General features: G+C 38.2%; 1 protein-coding gene and 1 long non-coding RNA gene across 3 annotated transcripts in view; one reads left to right on the top strand and one right to left on the bottom strand.

Moving 5' to 3' along the window:
• Window positions 1-2,497: 2,497 nt before the first annotated feature.
• Window positions 2,498-26,259, top strand: part of RPGRIP1L (RPGRIP1 like) — an 85,388-nt gene continuing 61,626 nt past the window's right edge. The window contains exons 1-7 of one of the 2 annotated variants that reach the window (XM_019643822.1): window positions 2,498-2,724; window positions 5,306-5,397; window positions 7,031-7,175; window positions 10,307-10,605; window positions 13,952-14,054; window positions 15,352-15,495; window positions 24,056-24,161. In XM_019643822.1, the coding sequence (XP_019499367.1) occupies window positions 5,313-5,397; window positions 7,031-7,175; window positions 10,307-10,605; window positions 13,952-14,054; window positions 15,352-15,495; window positions 24,056-24,161 (882 nt within the window). In that variant the 5' untranslated portion in view covers window positions 2,498-2,724; window positions 5,306-5,312. Of the gene's footprint in view, window positions 2,725-2,744; window positions 3,008-5,305; window positions 5,398-7,030; window positions 7,176-10,306; window positions 10,606-13,951; window positions 14,055-15,351; window positions 15,496-24,055; window positions 24,162-26,259 lie in introns of those variants that run through there. The other variant, XM_019643833.1, reaches the window with a different exon arrangement.
• Window positions 19,296-26,259, bottom strand: part of LOC109383465 (uncharacterized) — a 34,942-nt gene continuing 27,978 nt past the window's right edge. Inside the window, exons 2-3 of the long non-coding RNA XR_002124184.1 lie at window positions 21,844-21,940; window positions 19,296-19,854 (exon numbers count right to left, since the gene is read on the bottom strand). This is a non-coding gene — a long non-coding RNA (uncharacterized LOC109383465). The remainder of the gene's footprint in view (window positions 19,855-21,843; window positions 21,941-26,259) is intronic.

Raw genomic sequence — 26,259 nt, 5'->3', positions numbered from 1 at the left:
GAACCGCCTTACATGTAATGTTAAAAAGAGGAATAGGACTTAATAATTGCTGGAATGGTTTCACTCGTGGAGACGATTTAGGGGTTGGCAAGAGGAACTCAGTAAAATTGGCCCTTCCCATGATAACTTGGTTTGTCCCATTCCTGGGACCCCTTGCAGCTATAATCTTACTTCTAATTTTTGGTATCCAATTAGGAAAGGTAACTGAAAACTTAAATAAGTATGCTAATTTGATTTTACTCACATCAGCAGATACTAAACTACACCCATATAATCCAGGGAACTGGGTTATACTTAAAAACCTGGAAATCAGGATCCCCGCAAGATCAACTGAACCCAAAATAGACAGGTCTTCATTTGTTGTTACTAACAACTCACACTTCTCAAACTATTATACAAGATACAGCTTCCTGGATACGTCACTGTCAGGTGAAGCTGGCCAAACCACCCAGCGAGAACAAGGAACCAGACCCTCAAGCTGCTACAAGGTAAGTGATGTCCAACACGTCTGCTCTTACTCCTAACGGTTTTTTCTATAATTTGTCTCTTCACGCACTCCTGTTCTCAGGAATCCCCGAACCTAGGGGACCCCAAGATTTTCATAAGTCAGGCAGCCAGAGAATTTCACTCCTCAAACTCAAAGACGTACTCCGTCCATTTTTCCGCAGGAGGAAGTTACAGAAGCATGAGGCTCATTCCCATTCCCTCAAGAACGAGGAATGAAAAATCTCAGGAGGAACTGTTAGAACAAGAATCTCAAGGTCTGGGGAGGGGTGGGGGTTACTAAATGCTATTCTTGCTAAATGTTGAAGGGTAGCACCGTATTTTGCAGATGCAGCTGCAACCCCATGAGCTTGATCAAGAACCCAACCTGATGCAAAAGAAGAAATCAACATGTAATTAACCAAATCTGGGTACGTAAAGCCAACTGCAAAGAAGTCACTATGTAATTGACCAACAGTGTATATAAGCAATGGCTACGCTCTCTTCAGGGAGACAGAGCTTTGGGTATGAGTCCCCTCTCCTTTACTTGCTGCAAGGAAATAAAACTACCTAACGATGACCATGTCTCGCTCTTGAATAGAACAACCCAAGCGGTGAACCCCTTGAGTCTGGCAACAGAAAGAGAGACTTTCAAGAAGGCCAAAGTGGCTGATGAGCAGAGAGCAGGGAGAGGGTCATGTCCAATGAGGCTGTAGGAGCAAGCAGAGTCCAAACCATGCAGGGACATTGTAGGCCATGCGAAGTTTTGTCTTTATCCTAACGGCAATAAAAAGTCATGGACTATTTTAAACAGGTGGTTGGCAGATAGGAAGAAAGGAAATGGACATGATTAGATTTGTATTTTGAAAAGATCACACTCCACCATATGGAGAGGAGACTGATTATGTGGGAGGACGGGAAGAAGGGGCTAAAGGGGTGTTAGGGTGCAGAGTGAGTGTAAACCCACAAGGAGACTATTGTAAAAATCCATTAAAGAGATGGTGATAGTTTGGTCCAAGGTGGTGGAGATGGAAACAATTGGACAAATTACCGATATATTTAGACAGATAAATAGGACTTGATTTGGGGAATGAAAGGAAAACACTCAATTCTTCTGAGCCTCAAGTCTTCATCTGTAAAACAGGACTGTTGATACTCCATCTGTATAATATCTATCTTGCAATCTGCTGTGGTAAGAATATGAAATAATATAAATATTGTGAACTTAACGAGGAGCCTGACACGTAATAAATACCATTTTAAAGGTCGCTATTGCTAGGATTATTTTCATTCCATGGAATGGCAACTACCAAAGGCTAAACCCCAAAAGTAGATAATAGGATTGTAGTTAAGTTTTCCTATCCACTGTGCTGAAGACATGGAACCTAGCAGCTGGCCACTGAGACAGCTGTTCCAAATAAACACATCTGCGCACACATATACTTCGTCTAAACTGCTCTCAGTCCTCAGAAATGATTACCAAAGAGAATGCACAGCTGGTATGATCAGTCATCTGAGAGTCCGGTAAACTGAGGCACAACAGTAGCTATAAACTTCCTCAAGGAATTAAGTGCAGAAGCAGAACAAGTAAATGGGTGTCTTCTCATTCGTGAGCTGATCCAACAGGACTAGGCCTGCATCCTGAGCAGCACGAGTTTATAACCCCATCTCTGGCTTCCTTGCTGGCAAGGCCCTTTCATGCCTTGGCTTAATTAAGCCTGTGCGTCCACTCGCCCTCCAGCCAAACCCTTCCGGTTCCCTGCCCCTCGCTGCAAGTGCACGAAAAATCCCAGATTCCGGAGAGCCGGACATACCTTAGCTTCGCGCTCTCGCTCCTCGGCGGTCGGGGTCCGCTTCATGCTGCCGCTACTACCTCCTTCGCCACTGCGAGTCTCGTAGATCTCTCGCCCTGGACCCCGCCTCCTGCGTGTAGTTCTCTAAGCATCCTGCTTCCGCCCGGCGCCATTCTCCGCAAACGCAGCGAGAACTACCACTCCCAGAATGCACGGCGGCGACGCCCGATTGTGCCTCGGTGTTTGGGGCACTAGAATTTCCCGTAGCCGACAGCTGGGCGAGCGTAGTCCGCTGCGCTAAGAGCTGGAGGGCCAGGGCCCGAGGAAAACTACATTTCCCAGGAGGCAACAGGGCCGGCCATGTTTTTCCCGTGCGTCTCTCGGCCACTAGCCCGACACGCCGTCGGCGCTATAGCAACGGTTAGCTAGCGGCGGGGAGAGAGTGGCGGTGAGTACTCTCGGGGAGGAGGCGGGGGGCATGGAGGTGGCCGATCCCCTACCAGGCCGGGGTCCTGGGGTCTGCTCTACGGTCTGGAGAAGGCCCTGGAGTTCTGCTCCCGTGAAAAGCAGCCCAGCACGAGACACCGCCACATCCTCAGGCCCGAATCACAGCCCGCCCCTTACTCCCACGCCCAGCACCGTTCGGAAAATGTATGTCCCAGACGTGAACCCTATCTGATGAGAGTTGACGCTGATTGCAGTGCCTGTCCCAGTCCTTCTTCAAGCAGAAGGTGACATAAACACTTGGCTTATCTGACCTGGGTTAGGAATTGGTTGGTACACCTTTGTTAAGTCCCCTCTGGCCTCCCCGGATGCTTGTTCATCGTTATCTGTTTATCGTCTTGTTACCTCATAGCCTAATAACTACATAAAGGCAGGGACTTTGTTTACTATTTCCGTCCCAGTGCCAGATATTCGTTAATCCATTCAATAAATATTAATGTTGGTGCCCACCTTGTGCCCGGCACTGTTCCCAACCAGCTGTAAAGCGGACAGAATCCTGTCTCAAGGGGCTTATTCGTCTGAAGATGCTTATTTGTACTTTATTCGTGAAGACAAACTAGTCACGAACTAGTAAACACGTGAAACAATTTCAGATAGAGATGATTGCTGTAACAGACATGAACAGTGATGAGATCAGGAGAGAGGTCAGGGAAGGCCTCTCTGAGGAAGTGACATGTGCGCAGAGCCCCAGAGAACAAGGAACCAGCACAGCCTGCAGCAAGACAAGGGCACCGTGGATCTGGGGAGCCTAACGGAGAACAGTGAGCGAGAAGGGCTGGCGGGAGAGGGTGCTGGAAGGCACTGCAGCTCTGCACAGGGCTGCTCAGCCTCTTTAACACGGTGGGCCAGGTCATCCGTGGCTCGTCCTGTGCACTGCAGGATGTCAGCCGCATCTCTGACCTCTAGATGCCAGGAACACCCCCCTTCCCAGGAGTGACAAAAAGAAGACGAGACAGCTACTTCCGAGATGTGTGACAGGGCAAGTTACTTAAGCTGTGTCTCAGTTTCTTCATTTGTAAAGTAGGACGCCTTCGAGTAACAACCTCACAGGGATATTGTGAGATATTTGATTAATTCGTGTAAGCACTCGCAAGGGTGCCTGGCGCATTTCAGGAAGCAGTCACTAAATGTTAACGCCGTCGTCATCGTCGCTGTTATAAAAGCTACTATAACTCCGTCATGGAAAAGCTGTCCTTTCCACAGTGCCCTGTATTGAAACCTCTTGATAATTTGGCTCCTAAAATTGACCTTTTCTATAGCACTGTCTCCAAAAGAAGTAGGTGAACACCCAAGCATCTGCCTGTTCGCCATTTATGTCACAGCAAAATGCAGTGGTTCTCGAGCTCTGATGACCTATCATAAAAGTTGTGAGCCCTCTCTCTAAAAGACATTGCGTATGCACATAAGCATCCACAATTTTGTAAACCACCTCTGGGTCCACAGACCCTGAAGCCCCATGGACTCTGTTCATTCATTCAGAAGCTATTTAGTGAATGCCTGCTATGTGCCCAGCTCTGTGCCAGCCTCTGAGAGGAGAACAAGACAGAAAAGCTTGCTGTTCTCTTGGACCTGACATCCTAGGACCAGCATTCTGGAGATTGTGAACCTCCGCCTTAGGGCATCTTCATTGACAGTTTGCTTTTGGCTTTCTGAATAGATTTAAATAAAAATATAAAGTCTTTTTTTTTTTTTTGGCATACTAAGACATTGCATGGACCAGTCATATCCACATACAAAGCTAAGCTACTGTCATGTATCTCTAAAGAATAGAAACTCTAAAAATGCCCGAATTAGCTGGACAGCCTGTATGTTGAAGTAGGAAGCCCTGGGACATAGGCCTCTTGACAACAAAAACATGACACAACAAAAACAAAGGCCATTGGTGAATTTATGAAACCTCTTCTACAAAACTTGAAACTACTCACTCAAGCTTGTGCGTCAAGCTGAAAGTTAATATTCAAGTAATATTGACATCTCAGGCAAATGTACTAAACGCTTTTCATTTACCCTCTCACCTTTAGAATAACTCTGTGAGATAGGTATTGGGGTTTTTTTCCATTTTTAAATTCAGGGACTGAAACTCAGTGAGAATAGGTGACTTGACCAGCTAGTAAGTAATAGAACTACCATTTCAATCAAGTTCCTGACTTGAGTTTCTTCCAAGATACCTGCTTTCTTTGGGGGGCAGAGAAAGGGATGGGGGATGGAGAGGAGTTTTTCTTAAATTTGAGGGAGTTTAGTTTTGTTTCAGATAGAGGAGTGGGAAGAAGAGAGAGGAAGAATGATAATCTTACCTCATTTCCTAAGCAAACTATAGGAAATCTACTGTTGAAAGGAACATGTCTCTATGATTGAATGTAGTATTACTTTTAAAATGGAAGCTTTCATCTTCTTCAGGCTGCACATGTGGGCAATAAGCTGTCCATTAAAGTTCTAGTGCCTCATTCATTTTATTTGGTTCATTCCATTGCATAGTTAATGTTATAACTTGGAAAGATTTTATTTGAATTTTCTTTCCTCCACAGATAGGCCATGTCTGGTCCAACTGATGAGACTGCAGGAGACCTGCCTGTGAAAGACACAGGTCTAAACCTCTTTGGAATGGGCGGGTTACAAGGTAGGGCCAGCTGCTATTTATTACAGTTATGAACTTTGATCAGTAACTTCTTTACTTTTAATTTAAAGTATTTTTTGATATTCATACAAACGAAGCCATTTAAGTAACTATATAGCTCTTGATTGGACTAAACAAGGATGGAGTGTCTAGAACAACATGTGGTATTTTACTGCATGTGTCAATTATCAACAGCTCATAGAAAATATAAAACCCCCTCTGTTCTGATAAAGAATTGTTATAAATCATCTTTTTAAAATTCCACACATCAGTAGAAACTACAGAGAGTATCAAACCTCCAAACCAAATTGCCTGGCTTACATCACATTTCCCATTAAAATGTTTCCCTATGTTTAAATTTTATATGGGGGGAAATGCCATATTTAAACTTTTTTGTCTTTCAAGTAGAGTCTCTCACAATCGTTTGTTTATCCAAGTGATATTGAATTTTTTTATCAAATTAACATACATTAAAGGTTTTCTTTCTCCTCTAATTTCTTAGTAGTTGCTCTAGAGCACTTGCAAAATGAGTAAGGAAAGCACTGCCTTATTTAAGGAACAATTTAGAGTGGAGAGCTATATTTTTGTTTGCCTGCACAGTGTTTCAACGAACCTGGCATGCCACTGCATTTGTCACTGAGAGGGCTGTGATGTACAATATATCCCGCTGAGGCATCTCCAGACACCTGTTAATCAGAATAGTGAATGCAAGTGGCCGAGTTGCATAACCGCAGGAAGGTGGTCAGTGTATTATTGTTCACTGAAAAAGAGTAATTTAACTGTGCAGCTTTTATTGTTCAAAGTAGAATGTATGTATAAGCTTTGCTTTAGATTTTTGGCAGAGTATCAGGAATTAGAATACAAATAAATTTTAAGTGTGCAAAACTATTTATTGGGATTTGATACCCGAAGTTCAATTCTTGCCCTCAGTAACCCACTACAGGGCTTTAATCTTTGTCCATTTGTTCTTTGTTTCTTTTGGAGGATTTTTGAAAATCGATCGACTTCACAGTGATATGGAAAATACCAAATTTAAACTTAAGCAAAAAAATATCATATACACATGCTAAAAGGTATAAAAGTTCTTTAAAAATATTTAACATAGCTTATAAATAATTTGTGAAGGTTTTGTTTGGTCTTACAAATTTTATAGTTTCTTTTCTATAAGCCAACACTCATTGCTCAGAAAAATATCTTAATCATATTATTTCACCAAATTATTTTTATAACTCTTGACTTTGTAAAAAAAAAAAATACTTTCAGATATTCAGACTTTTAATTTACTTTTTCAACATTCAGCATATAAATTGAAACGTCTTTATTGAATCAAAGTTCCAGCTTACATTCTTAAAGAATGGTTGTTTGAATATATTTTTGAGTGGATACTATTATTGTTCAAATTCTTCATATTGCATATAAAGTATTAACAGCAAAGGTTTTTATTCTCACCTCCAATCAGTAATGAGAACAATGCTATAATATTTTCTAAAGCCGTCTTAATTGGAGGTCACAAAGGAAAAATCTGAGATGAGTAGTCAGATTTTATATTAATATCAACAGTTATCATTTTTACTATTGATAAATAAATATGTTTATTTTAAGTAATCCACTATTAATTACCTTGGCATGTTTGCAGAAACTTCAACAACAAGGACAATGAAGTCTCGCCAGGCGGTGTCCCGTGTCAGCCGGGAGGAGCTGGAAGACAGATTTTTGCGTTTGCATGATGAGAACATCTTACTTAAACAGCATGCCCGCAAGCAAGAGGATAAAATTAAAAGGTTATGATAAAAAGCTTTTAGCTTTATTTCCTGACTCTGTAAAGTTTGGAGGATATGCTTTTTTATAAACTTAATTGAAAACCCTACCTTGAATCTTTTTTTTTTTGGAATAAGGCAGGTTGTAAATAAATACAATTTTTAAAAATGGAAACTCTTACAAACTAGAATAATAAACCAAAGCGATTGTTATTGTCTGAAGTTGCTATTTGAAAGAAAGAGCTAATAGAAGAGAGTGCCATGAGTATATCATCTCTATAAATAACTTTTGGTTTAATATGTGTAGTTTAACAAGCAAATGGCCAAAGCATCTGTTTTTAAATGTCTTGATTTTAAAATGAAACTTTAAGAAAGTAATTAGCTATTTTAACTTGTTAGAATGCATGTTTCCTTAAAATTTAGGGTTTATTAATGAAAACATTACTTCCGTATCTGGAACATACTTAACTTTGCTTAGGTTAGTCTAGAATCTATATTTTAAAGAGTCTCAACTGTTGCTGAAGAAACATTGTCACTTTTGACTTGCGTGCAAAAATTTCTGCAGAGATCATTTCTTAAGAGTAGACGTTCTTTCTTGTTCAGAAACACTGTGACTATCTTCTGAGGGGCGGCATTAAAAGCAAAAAGGTGCATTCACGCCTAGACGCATGAACAGGCCTGTGTATTCATATTCATGTTCTAGGCTCAGTGAAAGGGTGAGACAGCCAAGTCAAAAGACAGGGTTTTTTCCCTGCTGAGAATTTATCCTAGCGGGCTAATTCTAGTTCAGTTTCTACTCCATGGACTTTGTTTTAATGACCTACTGACCTGCTGTGCGTGGGCCTTTCACTTGGAGTTGGCTTTGGACTCACGGTGATGTCTTTTTTTCTAGGCATGTGACTCACTTGCCCAATTCCTTTTCTGACCAGTACGGCACGTCAGCCTGTAGGAATGACAGATGTAGTCTGTGACCACTAAACAATTCTTTTCTTTGTTAGCCTAATTGGTCAGTAAAAAAATTGAATTCACAACCTTGACCTCATTAGTAATTTGTCCGAGCCAGAAAATACAGAACAACTTAATAATGAGCCATGTGGTTTACTGGAAAAAGGACTGGGCTGGGAGTCAAGTTGTGCGCACGTGTTCTGTTATCTCTCTGCCACCAGCCTGTGGTGTGTTCAGGCCATTGAACCTCCTGGGATCTGGCTTTAGTCAGACCTCAGAGTAGTGATCTAATGACCACTGTGACCCACGTTCTAGATTTCTTCTCAAGTTCACACCAGTGACACTACCCAGATACCTGTGTAGAAATGCCTTTAAATTCCTCCTTAAGATGTAGTTAGTATCACTTACTTCATTATAAATGTAGCTTTGGTAAACCACATTTTTAAGTAAGTACTCAGACTTTACCTAATCACTTATGAATTTTTAACATCATAAAATAAGGAAATCAAATAAACAAAAATTATTACTATTACTGGAGAAAGACACAATCTATGTTTCTTTACAAAGTTTACTTGAAATTCTTTGAAGGAATTTAAAGCCACTCTATTGATGTGCTTTTCTTGCCTTAAAAATTGGGGTCATTTATTTTTTTCTAGATGTTGACTGCTTTTTCATATTAAATCTGTGTCTTCCTTTTGAATTTAATCTGTATCTCTGTCAAAGTCACTCTAACAGAAGAGTCAGATATTCAGGCTGACATCTCACTTAGATGGCTACCATATTTGTATGGATAAGCCACTGAGTGGGGCTCAGGACCCCAAACTCCTTAAAGGGCTAGGAAGAGGTGTGACTATTGGGTCCTGATACCTGCCCAAATTTCCCAATGATACATCATCCTGTGGATTAGGTGGAAAAGGAGCTAATCCATTGATTATTTTACTAGGGTGTTTGTGGTACTCTCGGATCTTGGTTTTTATTATCCTGTATCCCTTATAAAGCATGTTTAATGGATGTGCCTCAAGGGAAAGAGAAAACAATCTTAACCGATTATGTTATGCATAGCTCTCCCTGATGCCACATGCTGTAGGCCGAGAAGCCAGAGTGTAGATAGACATGTATTACTACCGCTTTTACAGAGGACTCTGCTCAGGGCAAAAAAAGGTTGTTCTATGACATCCCAAAGCTATTAAGGATTTTTTTATTTCACTTTTGTTCTCTTAAGTAAAAGCTTCTGTCCATAACCGTGCTAAAATAAAGCAAACCCCATTTAAAGAAAAATGAAGTGAGTTTTTATTTTCAATCTCCTGTCTGGGTCTTTATAAAAATAGATTCACTATAAACTAGAATCAGCTATTGAAGATGTGCGACCAATTTTGTAAAGTCTTGAACTTGTGTCTCTCATCAAAGCCACCTTTTCTTTCTTGTCCTGCCAAGATTTTTCCATTCACTGTCAGGCATGCTTTCCGTGCGTGTATATTACATCACCCCCATGTGCCCTTTCTGTCTTTTGTTCTGTCTAACCAGTTTTTATCAAAACTTAAAAGAATCAAAGGTATAAACTCCTGAGATGTCAAAAGCACAATTTATGTCTAAACTTAAAGGTAGCATTAAAATAGTACTTTTCTCATCTCATTATTTTCTACCATGAAACATGCATGTTTCTTGAGCCCTAAGCAACACTTAATGGTGCTTTTTGGTTTCTTTTGAATTTTTCATTGGGCTTTTTATATGTGTGTATCTATGCATTCTAACACTTTTTATATTTGTGGTATGTCTTAATCCTCGAAAAACTGAAAACAATGTATCACCTAAATGCTGCACAGTCTTAACACACTTTCCAAAAGTTTTAACTCACTGTGTCTTGCAGATATAACCCACTGCATTTAAGTGCATACAGCATTCCTACATAAGGTCATGCGTTAAAAATTGCATTTGAGGAACATATGGAGTAAATATGTGTCCTCTCTTTACTAACCTTAAATGATAAGCCTTAGGAAACTGTTATTTGTCAGTGCTATAAAGCAGATTGTTGCCCAGTGGTTTCAATTATCATCAAAGGGCTCTTCACAGGCAGTAATAGTTACATCAAAACCTGAAATTTATTATTCAGGTTCTGCACTGAAGTCTTCACAGTGATTATGTGCCTTTCAACAGAATGCATTTTATGCTGACTTCTCACATTCCTTTTCATCTTTTTATTATTTCCCTAGAATGGCCACCAAGTTAATACGGCTAGTTAATGACAAGAAAAGATATGAGCGGGTTGGTGGCGGCCCCAAGCGGCTGGGACGCGATGTGGAAATGGAAGAAATGATTGAACAGCTGCAAGAGAAAGTTCATGAGCTTGAAAGACACAATGAAGTCCTCAAAAACAGACTCATTTCAGCCAAACAGCAACTTCAAATCCAGGGTTACAGGCAAACTCCATACAATTATGTGCAGTCTCGTGTTAACACTGGGCGTAGAAAAGTGAATGAAAATGCAGGCTTACAGGAATGCCCCAGGAAAGGTAAAATAAAGCTTCCGTTAAATCCTAAACGTAAGCCTTTTCATAGGTTGTTTTACACACACACACACACACACACACACACACACACACACACACACAATTTTATTTCTGTATTCATGTTTTTAAGTGTCTTTAGGAAGAAAAAAGTTTTTTTGAGTTGTTTTTGATCAAATCATTAATATTAACATAAAGATCATTTAAGAATCACTAGATCACACTCTAATTTGTTTAGTAAAACATTGAACATAACTATTCATTCTTACTGATAAGAGACATGTATAAAACTACATAAAATGTGAGTTCAGTTTAGTTTGTTTTTTATGTTACAGAAGCAAATCACATTGACTTAAGCAAGTGGAGAAACCAGCTAGTTTGCTTATATACGATCATATTCTATGTTTTGAATGATCACACTTAAGTTCTTCATAGAAAGACCTTTTATAAAATTTCCAAAATTGTTTAAATCTTTCTCATTGTATGAAGACACCATGACAGTGGAAAATGTACATAACTAGGAGTTTAAAAAGTTGGGTTCTTGCTCCTCTAATTATAATAGTATCTGGTGACCTTGGACAAATCTGTGATCATTCTGAACTTGAGTTGTATTTACATATAAAATAAAAGGTCTTAAGCAAGTGACCATAAAGGTCTCCTCCATCTCTAAAAATGATCATAGGCCACTTTCCTCATTTTGAAAATGAATCCCCTAAAACCTACCCAGGTTACAAAGCAATTCAATTGCATAGACATGACTCAATATAAGCAAACAAACCTAACTAAATATTTCTAATAAAATCTGAATTCTCTCCACCCACAGACAAACTTTATAATGAAGCAATTAGTCAATAAATATTTTAGGGAACATGTTTTAATTTTAACCAACAAGGAAAGACATAAAATTTTAGCTCTTAATTGATCTTCGTTTGGAATACACTTCACATAAAGACCAATCATTTTTAGGGACATAAAAAATGACGTAAAACTTTTCAATTCACTGAGGAAGAAAAAAACACCATATGAACAGAAGAGAGAAAAATTTGTTCTATTTTTTTCTCCCAGCCAAAATGTTAATACTATCTATTCCCAGGACGGTACCTTTGAAGTCAGTGAGGCCTCCACACGGGCAGGAGGCAGCTGCAGGATGAAAGAACTTGGCCACTCCCAGCTAGGGGAGATTGGCAGGAGACTGACTATAACCAAAGTCATCATAATGAATTATAAATCAGAAAATACATTCTGCCACTAATTAACTTTTTACATGGAAGAAAGCACTTGACCTCTCAGAGCCTCATTGGCCCCATCTGTAAAATGGCGTGATAACAATAGGTTAGAAGAAAGCTCAGGACATGGCAGCTCCACAAGAATCTATCTTGTCTTTAAAAAGTCACTTAACATCTCTGAACCTTAGTTTTATCATCCGTGACTGTAGTTGGACAAGATTTCTACAGTCTGCAAGGTCTTTCATGCTGAGTAAACACAGTGCCCAAATCTCAGAGTAACGTGGCGAGCTAATGTAGTGAGTGCTATGAAGCACTGTCAATAGAAGAGCTGGGTGGGAGTTTCTCCCTATAGAGCAATAAGCCCCAGAGCAGCAGAGCCTTTTTCAAATATGACTGCACAGCTTACATTTCTCCTTATGTTTACACTCAGTAATTCAGACCTTCTTCACTGTTTGATACAGAGTCCAAGACCTAGAAGCTGCACAATGCATTAACTAGTGATGACCTATTTAATGGTAGATAACCACTATCTTTCTGAGTAAAGTTGAGGCATCGTTATCAAGGTTGGTACCTTAGGAACGTTAATAGACTTTTCAAGACCACCTTTGAGGCTGGGCCTTAGGCCAGACTTGTCAGAGCGAGCGCAGCCTGGGGTGGCTGGGTTCGAGAGCTCCACACCCTCTCTGGCCACAAGCAGCCTTACCCACAAGCTGCTGTTCAAATACCGTTTTCTATTCATGCCTTGTCAGGATAAGGGACGAAAGTTCCAGCTTAAGGTGTGATCAATGTAATGTAGAAACAATTCTTATTGTGAAGAGCAAAGATTTTTATGAAGTGTATATGTTTTAAAATATAACCATTGGCAAGCCACCATGAGACTATAAGTTTTAAGATATATTTTGAGTATAAAGAGGTTTTTAAATTCCACTGGTGATGTTTAGTTTTTCCATGATTTATATATAAAATGCTTAAGAATTGCATTACTGCCAAAATAATATAATTGGCAAATTTTAACACAGTAAACTATTTTAATATTTTAGGGAGAAGCTTTTCTGTTTTTTAGTCTGCATTACAGCAATATATGATAAAAATTTTGGAAACAGCAAATAATAGTTCCATCATTCTAATTAAAATTCTCAGTTTTAAAAAATAAACTCTTCTAAAGAGAAGGAATTTTTTCTGTACCTTTACATCTGAGACTATGGTCCATTAAAAACTAAATTATTCGTCATAATTTATCTACCTTAAACTCTAAAAATTTATGCTATATCATATTTTATCCACCTTGAACTCTTAATAATTTATAAATAGAGTATTACTCATATAATTAAAAGTATGTCTCATTTTTAACAATGGGACCAGGCTTATAAAATTGCATATAACTAGTTTTATAAGGAAAATTATATTTTAAGTACAGCAGCAAAATATTTTATTTAAAGGAATCCTGTTGATGATCCCTCCTTGAATTACCTTTGTTTAAATATGGATTTTCTTATTGAGATGTGGGATAAACCAAAGTACAGGAAACATTTTGACTTACACTCATAGTATCTATGAAGATAAGGTACAAAATGTAAGGTCAAAGAATGTGAATGACTGATTTAAAAATCAAAGAATCTTTATCAAAAATATATATATATTTTTTTTGCTGAGCCATCCTGCCACCTGTTGGCAGCTCAGCGGCAGCTCAGCTCGGTCTGGGAATCGAACCACTGTTGCTCAGAGCTCAAACTCTTGAGCAAGCTCTTAACCAACTGAGCCACTCAGCCAGAAAAATAATTTTTTAAAAAAGTGAAGTTTTGAAACCCTTTCCTTCATACCTCAGTTTATATTGTAAAGACCTAAATTGAAGACTTTGCCTCTTTAACCACAGAAATTACTTGCAGGATTTTAAATCTAAGTTGAATCAAATTATTTCTAGGTAATTTGGTTTCTGTAGTAGAATTTGTTAAATGGACTAAACTTGCTACTGTGTTTTATTTAATGCCAACTGGTAGGTGAGCTCTCATTGTCCTTTTGGCAATTTCTAATTCTCTGTACTTAGGAAATTTTATTAAATTACAAATTTCCTTAGATAGCAAATCAAGGGTCCTCTTTTCTAACTTCTATAATCTTACTATTTTTAGGTATTAGATTCCAAGATGCTGATGTAGTAGAAACTCTACAACCCACGCTTACAAAACATGGCAACAGTTTACTTGAAGAAGCCAGAGGAGAAATAAGAAATTTGTATGTATTCTTTTTGTGGTCATTGTAGAACTTTGTTGATTGATCATGTTTGTTTATGATCCCTGTCTTTCCTTTATTCTAAACAAAATTGGCTGATGTACAAATAATTCACTAAAATTCGGCTAAATCTGTGCAGTAAGAACATATTAAACACGTTTACATTAAAATGAGGAAAATGAACAGCTTAACCAACTGCCTCGCTGGAAGGATTTATATTAGAGAATAGTCCTCTTTATTACAGCTTCTCCCCAAAAGCAATGGCACAAAGTCTATTCATTCAGAGGAGTATAAGCTTTAGAGGCAACATTTTTATTTTCAGAAAAATTACAGGTAATTTTTTTTTAATCCTGAATTAATTAGCCTTTTTGTGGTTTAAAAAAAAATTGGAGGGAGTGGCTTAAAAGTTTGGCGTTATCAAAGACATATGGATTTCAGATTTTGTTTCACTGTGATTCTATGGTACTGCATTCTTCATCATACTATGGTTTCAAAAAAGTTACTTCTGCCCCGTTTAGCTTACTTTTCCAGTTAATCAAAGCCTCATGGCTTCAGTGTCTGTGAGTCACACAAATGAAGATAAGGTTCCACCCTATCCACCCACCTTCACCTGGATCATCAAAAAGTAACAATTCTGAATGAGGAAAGAAGACATGAGGCAAAGAGTATCATACTTTAGATAGTGGCTTAAGAATACTATGGGCTTAAAATGTTTCCCTCTGAGTATTTTAAATACCAGTTACAGGAATGGTTACACTGTGAGAGAATAAAACTGAAAGAAGACCTTACCTGGTTCACCTGTTAGTCAGCTGAAAATCCAGGTCCATACCGGTTTCCTGAGGCTCATCTCACTGGGATGCTGCCAGACCCGGTGGAGGTAAATATACGCTGGAGACCACTGTGTGATGATTTGCAAATTTTTTGCCACCTCTCTGAAGTGTTAATTTGGGTGGCATAGGGAAATCTGCCTAGGAAGGAACGAAGGCATATAAATAATCTGAAGATGACCAGATCTGGGAGTACACAATAGTTGACCAATAAATACTGATGAATTGAATTAAACCCAAGTTTAATCCATTGCCCAGGACATTATCTTATAAAAGGATATTTTCAAATTTTTTTTTATATGGACCCGCAGATCACATTTAATCTGCTGCTCTTTTCCTACGCACGGAGGCACTGAAGCTAAAATTTTTAACTTTTGCTTGCTCTTTATTATCAAGAACTTTCTTTGTACTGATCTCAAATACTGCGGATATTTCTGCAAACTACAAATTCACGTAAAGGGTCTTTATTTCAGAGAAAACGTTATTCAGTCACAGAGGGGCCAGATAGAAGAGTTAGAGCACTTGGCCGAGATCCTGAAAACTCAGTTGCGAAGGAAAGAAAATGAAATTGAGTTATCTCTTCTTCAGCTTCGAGAACAGCAGGCCACAGATCAAAGGTATGTTAAACCAGAAATATCACTGAGGTCAAAATTAGTTTAACATACTTTATCATGTGCCATAGAAGGAAAAGCCTCGTCTCTTTAAAAGTCACATTTTGACTTAGCACTCTGCATAAAAGCCTGCTCCAGACCTACTAATCGCTATCAACAGCTCTCCTCGAAGGGCGATTTTCCTACCCTGTTCTTCCCCATCTTGTTGACTCCTCTCATTTGCCCCATTTCCCAAGACTGTAAAAGGTTCTGGCACCATTTGATTATAGCCACTGAGAGAAATATGTGTAACAAGGACTCATCTGTTGGCGTGCCTTGTGAATCAGTCCAGCCCTAAGTTTTTTCAGCTTTAAAGGTAGTAAATTCCATAACATGGTACTGGTTTTCTTATCCCCCAAATTTGTTACCTCTCCTAATACTCAGTTTGCATCAAAATCTTGATTGTTATGGATGACGGAGGGGCTTTTCTATGGTCTCCTGGCTGCCTTCTGACACGTGCAGTGTTTCCTTCCCTATCCTCCTTTGTTATTTTTTGGTTTCTGATAGCTTTCACATTGTGCATCCAACAAGACTTTATGTTTTCACTGTATTCTTGCTTGAATTATCTTCTCCCCTTTATGGCTTTTCTCTTTTTATTTCTTTTCTTTTTTCTTTATGTTGGTTCTTTCGGACCCAGCATACCCTGAAGTAGAGAGAGCAGTATCCTGAACTCCCACGTATGCATCACTCAGCTTTCACAGTTATCAGCGTGGTACCAGTCCTGTTTCATCCATCGCTTCACCTTTCCTGTCTTCAGTTAATGAGCCCCAGCCAGATAGCATGTCATCTCACCTGTAAATGCTTCAGTGTGTACCCCTGTCTGATAAGGAATTGTCTTTTAACATAACCACCCTGCCATTAGGACATCTACCAAAATTAATAGCAATTCCTTGACATTATCTCATAACATTATCTAGTCACACTTCCCTGAAAGTGTCTTTCTGCTGTTGATTTGAATTGGAATCCAAATGAGGTCTTCACATTGCATTTTGGTTGTTGTATCTCTTTTCTTTCTCTCTTCATGTGTTCCTAAACCAGACCTCGATCCTCTCCTTGTTTTTCCCCTTTCCCAGTGATGTCAGATCGTGTGGCTAGGTTCTTATTTAGAAACGCCAAGTATGATTTTCTAGTTTTTCATTTCAGGCTCAGAGTTTCATTGCCCTTTAACAAACTAACCTTCCATGGTAATATTTGAAAAAGCTAAGAAATGATGCATCATGTGACCCTTGTTTTAAAAAATAAAGTGGGCTAAAAATACATGAAAAACTATGAGAGATTTAAAAGATTAGTATTAGCTCTAATAATTCCTGTTCCTAAAAAATTCTGTGTAAAATTAAATCGTATAACGCAATTCTACATAGTTAGTGACATTTATATATGCTTCTAAGTGCTGGGCAAAAGAAACAGGAATATTTTTGAGAATTATATTAGGGGATGTAATTTGAACCCTGGCTTTGAACCAGCTTGAATACCTAGGAGTTATTCATGCTCCCCCAGGAAGAAGAACTGACTTAGACTTAACCTTGGAAAACCAAGAAATGGTTCCTCCCGAGGAACAGTGCTGGAGGACCAGACCCCAACCCTGAGAATGGTTATCTTCATAAATTGCCCGCAGCCATAGTTAAGATACTGTGTGAACATAAAATTCTGCACTTAGGCCACGCCCAAGCTTGGAGCCCAGCCCGATCAGCTTCGCTTTCTCTGTTATATCCTCGGAGAGTAGCATGGACACTGTTTGCTGTTGCCTCTTCCAAAGGGATCTGATCATGTAGGGACTAGAGCATTCGATGTTCACTGAGAGATCCAGATGCCCTTCAGTCCTAAGACTAGAAACAGGAGAAGAAACAGTCCTACACTAGAAAAACACACATTTTCTACTGGAAATGTTTTCAGCAAGAGACACCAACATACACACGTAGAAGAGTTTAACCTTAAAAACTAAACTGCTACCCTCTTCGGGGGGCTATATGATTAACTCCACAGCAGCCTATTTTTTGTCACATGAAAAATTAGAGGTAGACACAAAATAAGAATTATAGGTAAAGGCACTTTTGTTGCAGAGGCCAAAGAAATAAACCAATTTGTACCCTACCTCATTGGTTTTGTAAAATTGAAGAGTACATGTTATTTGCTTGGAAGGAAGGGTGCCTGTACTGAATGGCATATTGTTTCCTGAAATACAGTTGTTGAAAACCAAAGAAATGACTTCAAATAAAGGACTTCAAGTCTTTTTTTCTTATATGTTTACACATAGCTCAAACTTTTATGTGTAACAGCAATTTTTTTTTTGAGACTAATGGAAAACTGTTGAAAAAAATGTTGAGGAGAATATAAAACTTGGTATAATTTACTGTAGAGAAAAATCACAAAAATGGAAAACATATTTAAACTTGTCTTTCACGGATACATTATTTCAGATTTGAAATTCTAGAAGTCTGATCTGGATGTTGGACTCCTTGTTCTCAAACGTGAACTGAACAGTTGTAATCTTCAGAGTGCGGTGCTCGATATTTATGGCAAAGAGCCTTTTCATAGAATATTATAGAAACTCCTCATAGTATGTGTTTAATAGACCAGTTTGGTTTGGCATCAGCTTGACATAAACTTTTGGTTATCCAAAGCCCTTAATTGCTTTGAAGTAAAAAGCCAGTGCTGCTCTTTTTTATTAAAATCATGTTTTTTCCTGTTATTGTGGTCTATTTTGGAAGACTGAGTTGTGATTTTTGCATATGTTCTACATAATGCCTCATTAGCAAAAAATCTTGTATCATTTACAAGTAGCCTGAATGTCTGTGTTGTTTTGAACAAAAATCCATATTAAAATTTAAGCAATATAAAAATGCACATTTTCTGCTTATTAAAAAGGCCGTCTTAAATTAAATGCAAAGCAGTAACCAGTGAACACATGTACACGAACATTAAAATCAGAATGATTTTACCTTTTATTGACTTTTTCAACTCCAAAAATATTTATACTCTTACCAAATGTGTAAGTAGTTTGTACTATGTTTTTTTTAAGTACATGTCAGCGTGTTTACCTTCTTCATTAAAAATCATGTAAGTGCCATAACGTCCCAGTGGAGGAAATTTAACCCGTAAATGTTTCAGACATTCTGACTTGCCCTCTTCCCTTTGGCTGACAGCAGACGGTCAAACCCTAAGACCGGCCCTTTGCAGCATAAGAAACAGCTTGGCTTTGGGGCTCCATCTGTCCCCTCTGAGCACACACAGGATTACTTCCTGGGACTGTTAAGTTCTTCCCCAACTTTTCATTTTGAAAAATTGCAAACCTCCAGAAAAGTTGTAAGAACAGTAGTGTGAACACTCACATACCTTTCACCCCTTTGCATATCTATGAATGACACAAGCTTAGTCTGCATTCTGCACGGTGATGCTTGAGTCCCATGGCCTCCCTCCTTCTCTCCCCACCCCCCTCTCATATCTGAGAGTTAAGTGCATATATCACTCCCCCCTCTGTACACTTCTAAGTATCTTCTGGGGACAAGGACATCCTCCTACATAGCTGCAGTGTGACTGTCACATTCAGGACACTTAGCAGTGAATGACATAGTAGCATCATCCAATACACAGTCCATATTCAAATTTCCCAGTCTCCCCAATACTGTCCTTTATAGCTATTTTGTTTAAATAGCTGTTTTTTGTTTTGTTTTGCTTTGTTTTGATCTGGTATCCAATCAAGGCTCATGTGTTGTATTTAATTGTTATGTCCTTCAGGGTTCCTTTTTCCAACGTGGTCCCCAGTCTTTTCCAGCCCATTGATAGCTGTTTACAGAATGTCCCTCAATTTGCATGTGTCTGATTGCCCAGCCCCCTAATTTAGAGGGCACATCTGGCTCTCGGATGGAAGGGTAACTGGGGCTAGGGATAACCATGCAAACGCTATTATTACACAGGGAGGTGATCTGTCCTTTCTTAAAAACATACTCACCCAGCTCTTACTGTTGTTTTGAATACCTTAGAATTTGCCCAATGAAAAGTATCACTCAAATATCATTTTTGTATCCCTGTGCTTTTTACTGTTAATATTACTTAAGATTTTTCTGTGATAGCAACTTGATGTATTTTCTCAGCACTTTATACAAACTACAGAAATCGTCACAATTAATAGTACAAAACGTCTTAGCGCGTACGTACGTGAGAATGGAAGGAAAGCCAAAACCTAGGAACGTCTCGGTGGAAGGAAGCAACTTGCAAGAGCAGGACAGGAGGCATTTCGCTCTTAGAACTGGATTTGCGTGTTGGCTCCCTCGCATAAGGACGCTGGCCAGGCCCTTTCCTTCCCTCAGCCTCAGTTAGCTGCCTCAACTATGAAGGGAAGATGGAAATGGGTAAATGGTTACCTGCCTTTTAAACAACAGCCACTTTTCTCCCTAGGGACCTTGTGTTTCTGAAAGATTTTGTCTACTGAAATTTATTAATTGAATCAATTCTTTATTCTAGTCATCGAAGACTGTATCATACCACTCATTCTGATAATTGTAAAATAACCTGTGTTACTACTGACTTGGTATAATTATCAAAAAATTAAAAACAATACAAGACCTTTAGTTCACTTTTGCAACTGAATCGCCAATAAACCTAGATTTCCTGTTGGGCTTTTTGATACATTGAATATAATTCTCAGATTCCCATTACTAGTTGGAATCCATTAAACTTGATCCTCAAAATGGTCCTCTTTAGAAGATGAGTCAAGATTTGTGTTGTTCCTGTCCCCACGCAGCCCTTGGGAGCATTCCCTCCATGTTCAGAAGAGTTCAATTATGTGCAGGTAGAGAGCGCCACATAACTTTCCCCCTCCATCCCTTGTGGATGTTGAGAGGACAAACTACCGAGTTCTGATTTATATTTTGATCGAACACCACAAGAAAAATATGACCCAGAGGCAAATAAACATACACAGACAAAATTTTTCCTCTATGCAGTCTTCAATCAGGGAGCATTGTTTTGATCTATGAACTCAAGTAGCAGCTTTGAGCAAACCCGTTACTTTTCAGATGGACTTCCCTCGGCCACTTTAGCGAAGCATACTCCGTTCCATTTACTAGCAGCGCCCTGTAACCCTATTCAAAAGGGAGACCTTGCTTGTGTACCCTAATGGCTCTGAATGACCTACATTTCTTTCAACAATACACTTACAGAATGTCTGCCGCTGTTTAAAAAAAAATAAATAACTGATTTTTTTGTTTTTTAATCCTAAGGTGTTTTTCAACTCTATCCCCCAAATTTAGTCGGCCTAAAACTATTACTCTGAAACAGCCTCTCTATTCTATCTCATAAATATTTGACCTAACTACTTCCCAGAATCTCAGTCTAGCTTCTGTACCCTAAAGCCTTCACTTCTAAATGGGGTTAAATACACTATTATAACATTTTTGCCTCAAAAAATCAAGAGGCTTTTGTTTTTGGCGTGCATAATCCTTACTGCAGCAGAGAATGAAATGTCAGTGGGGTTGGGGGTGGAGGGGAGGGAGTTATGTGCCTGGGAAGTGAAGTATAAGAAACGCACAGGAGCAAAGATCTTTGCTTCTTAAGCTTTCATATTAGACTATACATTACATAGCTCCACTGAAAGTTTGTCCTTCTCCAGTGTGTCTGAGGTTTTAAGTTTCTGGATTTATTATAGCACCCAGTAGCAGAGCTGGAATCAAGTGTTTTCAAGGCTTCCATTAGAAATTCCTTTTTCTGAGTTTATTGCTTGACTGTTTCAAATTATGAGAGAAACTTGGCACGTAGGTTGTTGAGCTGCATTACTTTTTTCAACATAAAATCTAATTTATTTCAGTTTGTTTTTAATCTAGCGATGGGCCAACAACTCTTTTCATAGTTTTGGAAGATTTTAGCCTAATTCCAAAGAATATATCTATTTAGAAAAAGAAAGAGAAAACAAACTGTGTTTTTCAACTTAATCGTTCCTAGTTTTCTCAGAATCCTTCCTGAAAATTTTGAGAAATTTATTTTTACAAAGCATTTAATTGATACGCTTGCTATCCATTTGCAAATCATTTCACCATGTGTAATGCAGCATGTATGAATTGGTACATGACTGTCAGTGTTCATCTGAATGTTTTTACTCTGCATTGTTCTTTCTGTTAGAATGTCATCATCCTGAAGATGGGCTATTCCCATCCTAGGGCATGGAACGGGGCAGGAAAACATAGTGTGGAGGTGGCTTAAACTATGGCTCGTTAGATTAGCCCTGACTCCCTTCTTCAGAGGAACCCAGCCTGAGGCCTTCCTGCACCAGCAGAGCGGGCGAGGCCAGGTGGCTAACCAGTGACTCCTGCCCCCTCTTACCTCCAACGCCCTTCTCGCATTCCTTGTCCGCTTTTTGTGACCTGGCCTTCCGTCCTTTCTCTCTCACTTCCACTCTTATCCTTTCACCATGTTTCATCTGTGGAGAAATGCTGAGTTGATTATCAGGTTTGAGATGATTCTCCACTGCACACCTTTCCAAAGGCCAGACCACGGTCATCACATTGTCGATTTTAACGTTCAGGTACTTGGTATCATTGACTCAGTACTTTCAGCTCGACAGCAAGTCAGCCTCTCATAATATCCAATCATAATAATGACTATGAGGCAGAAAGCCCCCAAACCTGACACTTAAAAATAATTATTAAAGACTTGGAGGTGTTGCGTATTGTCTCAGAATAGGCGTCCTCTCTAGCGAACTAACATTTTATTTAAAGACCCACATTATTATTGTTGATTTCTAACTACATCTGTGCCCACTTGTTGGGTATTATGAGTATAAAATACTAAGACACTTTTCCTGGCAATATTGTGAAAAATTGAACTCCAAGAAGTTTAAGAAAACATCCACCAATTAACCCACTGAATATTTTTGAAAGATACTTCGATACTTACTGGCCTTTGCCACACAAAAGAAAGTTCAAAATTAAAATCTGTTATTTCTGTGACCCTGTGTGGCTGAATAGGTTATTGGGGTTTAATTCTTTGTTAATGTCATTAAGTAATAGTTATTATTTAAATATATCTGACATATATATCTTCTTAAAAATATTAACATACTTAAGAATAAGAAAAATAAAATACCAGGGACAACTGAAAATATAAGAAAATATCTGAAACTATTTGAATAGAATTCTGTCCTTCCATATCAGTAAATGTCACTCACTGTTAAGTGGTCAAACCAAGTAATTTTGGAAAAAACAGATAAATTATATTTTGACTTCTAAATATAAAAAAACAAGAATGTTTTTCTTAGACCTATTTAAAATATATTTTTTCCCATATTATAGGGGTTTTTTTGGGGTTTTTTTAGTGAGTAAAGGTAATACTAAGGGCAGTAATAGTGTGCTGTTGAATGTTTGCTCGGAACTACTAGATAACATGTTTTAGACACATAATGATTTTAACATTGTGTTAAGACTGTACCCTGGGCAAGATCCAGGTTCTTGGACTTGTTTATCTTCTGTGTGAGGACAACTAACTGTCCAATGCCAAAATACAATGAACTTTCAAATATCAAAGAGGAAAATTAAGTATTTCAAGTCCTCAGCTGGTTTACAGATGTGTGAGCTTTGTAGTCCATTTTCTGGTTCCAGTAGGGCATCGTGACAATTTTTCCAATATGTGTACACTCGATAAGTTTTGGAAGCAAAATTACTTTAAATACTGAAATAATTTTCTGAATTTAAAATTTTTATGTTTATTTTTCTTAAAAATGAAGTCTAAAACCCAGCTTCACAATTCTTAAGATACTTTTGAATGTATTAAATTAAGGACCTTTCTCTGCCTTTTGAAAACAGGTATTCATTTAGATCTATGATTAACCTTTAATAAGATCTTCCTGTTAAATTCTACATTTGCTTTAATCTCGGTAGAAAAAATACAAACTAGTATTGCAGCATATAGAGTTTCTATATACCCTGTGGACGTTAAATGATCTCTTACAGCCAAAGGCACATCTGCAACATATTTAAATGCCAGCTTTGGGCATTATTAGTATAAAACGCTAAGTCACTTTTTTTGCAAATATTTTGAAAAGTTCAAACTCCAGGAGGAAACTGCAATAAATGGTAATCTTATGATACCATTTGTTTCGAGGGAGTGGTGGGAAGATGAGTGGCTGAACTGCACATTTTTCATTTACGGAAAAGTAGTGTGATAGCCCTCCTTAAAATAAGTCTGAAGTTTGGTCCGATTTCTGTGCTAGACTGATGTCTTTTTGCACCATCTTTAAGGACACTGTAAAATGATTTAAAATCCATAAGTCATTGTATAGGCAACCCAAGTCATCAAACTTGGGGCTTCCTTCAAATTCTGAGAGTCTATGAGTTTGTGAAAGTTCAAGAATGATTGTTGGTTGGTTTTAATAATAAATCTATCCTAAGTGCATACCTTGATGACTGATCTGCAAGTGTGTAAATTTTTTCTAGGTAACATTCAATGAAAATGTGTATTTTCATCACAGATTATTTTTTTTCTTTTGCCTTGCATTTTTTACTCTGTCTTTCTCTTTTTCTTAAATATATCATTGAAGGTCAAACATTCGGGAGAATGTAGAAATGATTAAACTTCATAAGCAACTAGTGGAGAAAAGCAATGCTCTTTCTGTAATGGAAGGAAAATTTATTCAGCTTCAAGAGGTACTGTAGTAAATTATTTTATTATGGTGATACATAGATACAGCAGTTCAAAAATAATGTTCAAATTGTATTTTTTTTCTATGTAGAATGGCCATAACACTAAAAAGTAATTTTTAAAGATTACTCTTTTTATTTTCAAGTGTTTGTAATGTAACTTCGTATATTATTTGTTTTTAAAACTTAATAACTAAAAAAATAACTAACTGCTTGGACTTTTTATAAATATCCGTGTCATCTTAAAATAATAAGTACATTTATCGTAAATCATCTCATGCCAAGAAAATTCATTTTTAACTCCTTTTATCTGAATTTATATGGGTACATAGCACTGGAGGTTTAGATGTATTTACATATATCTTCAGTTCTAAGCATTTATGAACTATCCAAGATAGACCAAAGTTAGGATAGGCCAATGATCAATTTTTGTTAGGTCTTTGATGTGGTATTTTGCGTGTTTCATCACTACCATTATCAGAAAATATTTGAGTACCCATCATATCAACTCTCAGTGCATTTATTTTAAATCTTAACCATTCAGGTTGGGAATACTTGGGACCCTTTGTCCCCATGATTGTTTTAACAAGGACTGTGGCCCCACGGGAATGTGCCATCAGAGGTCTCCTATTTGGTTGGTGCTGCATAATTAACATAGGTTCTGAAATTCATTAACTCCAAACCTTCCAGGTGAGCAGAATTTGTATTAAGCAGTACAGTAGCGCCCCCTCCCCCCTTTATCTATAGTTTCGCTTTCTGTGGTCTCAGTTATCCACAGTGAACCTCAGTCCGAAAATATTAAATGGAAAATTCCAGAAATAGACAATTCCTAAGTTTTAAATTGCATGCCATTCTGAGCAGTGTGATAAGATCTTGGGCCATCCTACCTGGGACATGAATCCGCCCTTTGTCCAGTGTGTCCACGCTGTGGACCCTACCCTCCTGTTAATCACGTAGGAGGCATCTCAGTTATCAGAGAGAAAGAGAGAGAGAGAGAGAGACCATTTTCACATCACTTTTGTTACAGTATATTCTTATAATTGTTCTGTTTTATTATCAGTTACTGTTAATATTTTACTGTGCCTAACTTATAAGTTAAACTTTATTACAGGTGTATGTATAGGACAAAAACATCGTACATCTAGGGTTCAGTACTGTCTGTGGTTCCAGGCCTCCACTGGAGGTCTTGGGACATACCCCCCCCCATGGATAAGAGGGGCCTGCTGTGCTTTCTTTGAAGTACTGAGACAAGGGAAGCAATAAATCGATGCAAAGCATAGTGTCATCTGAATCCTAAATTCCCTGCTGAATTATAATAGATAAACATTGTTCAACCATATTCTGGGTAGTATTTTTCATCCTGCAGGAACCTTCTTAAATGTCAAGTAATAACTACCTTTTATAAGAGAGTTTATAAAAGAGAGGAGGCTAATTAGAGGGTAGGCATGATAGCGCTATCTACACAAAGATGAAGAGGGGGATTCCAAAATACATGTAGTAGAAAACCACTTCTAAAATGAATTAAGAAAGGAATTGAGAAGTGATTTCTTCTTTTATCACTGACTATTTTGATTTCATTTAACAGTGATGCCAGGTATTTGTTTAAATGCCAACACTAACAAGTGTCTCTGTAGCGCAGATCTAGGGTCTTGACATTGGGGAGAGATAGGAGAGGTTCATTCAGACCAACAGCTTCCATGAAGCAGGAGGCACAGAGAGAGCTGGTTAAAGGTGGTTCCTGCTATAATACCAAGACTAACAAAAACTGGACTCAGGTAGCTCAGCCGCCATGTTGTTTTTATGTGATCAAAGGAGAACTTCAGCAGAACGTAAGTGATGTTAATAAGCAGATGAAGCATTTGTGTTATGGTCATAGGGTCTCTGTGAAAAGACTTTAGTATAATCACCTTTGTTTATGAGAGAAGTATGTGGCATTGACATATAAAACGTTGAATTGAAAGCATGTTCATAAATAGATCACTTTTAAAATTAAGAAGACTTCAGTAGCTATTGTACTGAATTCAAAATTTTAACTTAATTATGTTAAAATTAGAAGCTAACTTTCCAAGGCTGTTGATATGTTGTGGTGACAAATTCTTTCAGT

The sequence above is a fragment of the Hipposideros armiger genome, unplaced genomic scaffold, assembly GCF_001890085.2.
Source record: "Hipposideros armiger isolate ML-2016 unplaced genomic scaffold, ASM189008v1 scaffold_4, whole genome shotgun sequence".
Lineage (NCBI taxonomy): Eukaryota > Metazoa > Chordata > Mammalia > Chiroptera > Hipposideridae > Hipposideros > Hipposideros armiger.
The sequence above is the reverse complement of the archived record's forward strand: the minus strand, read 5'-3'. Positions and strand labels throughout refer to the sequence as shown.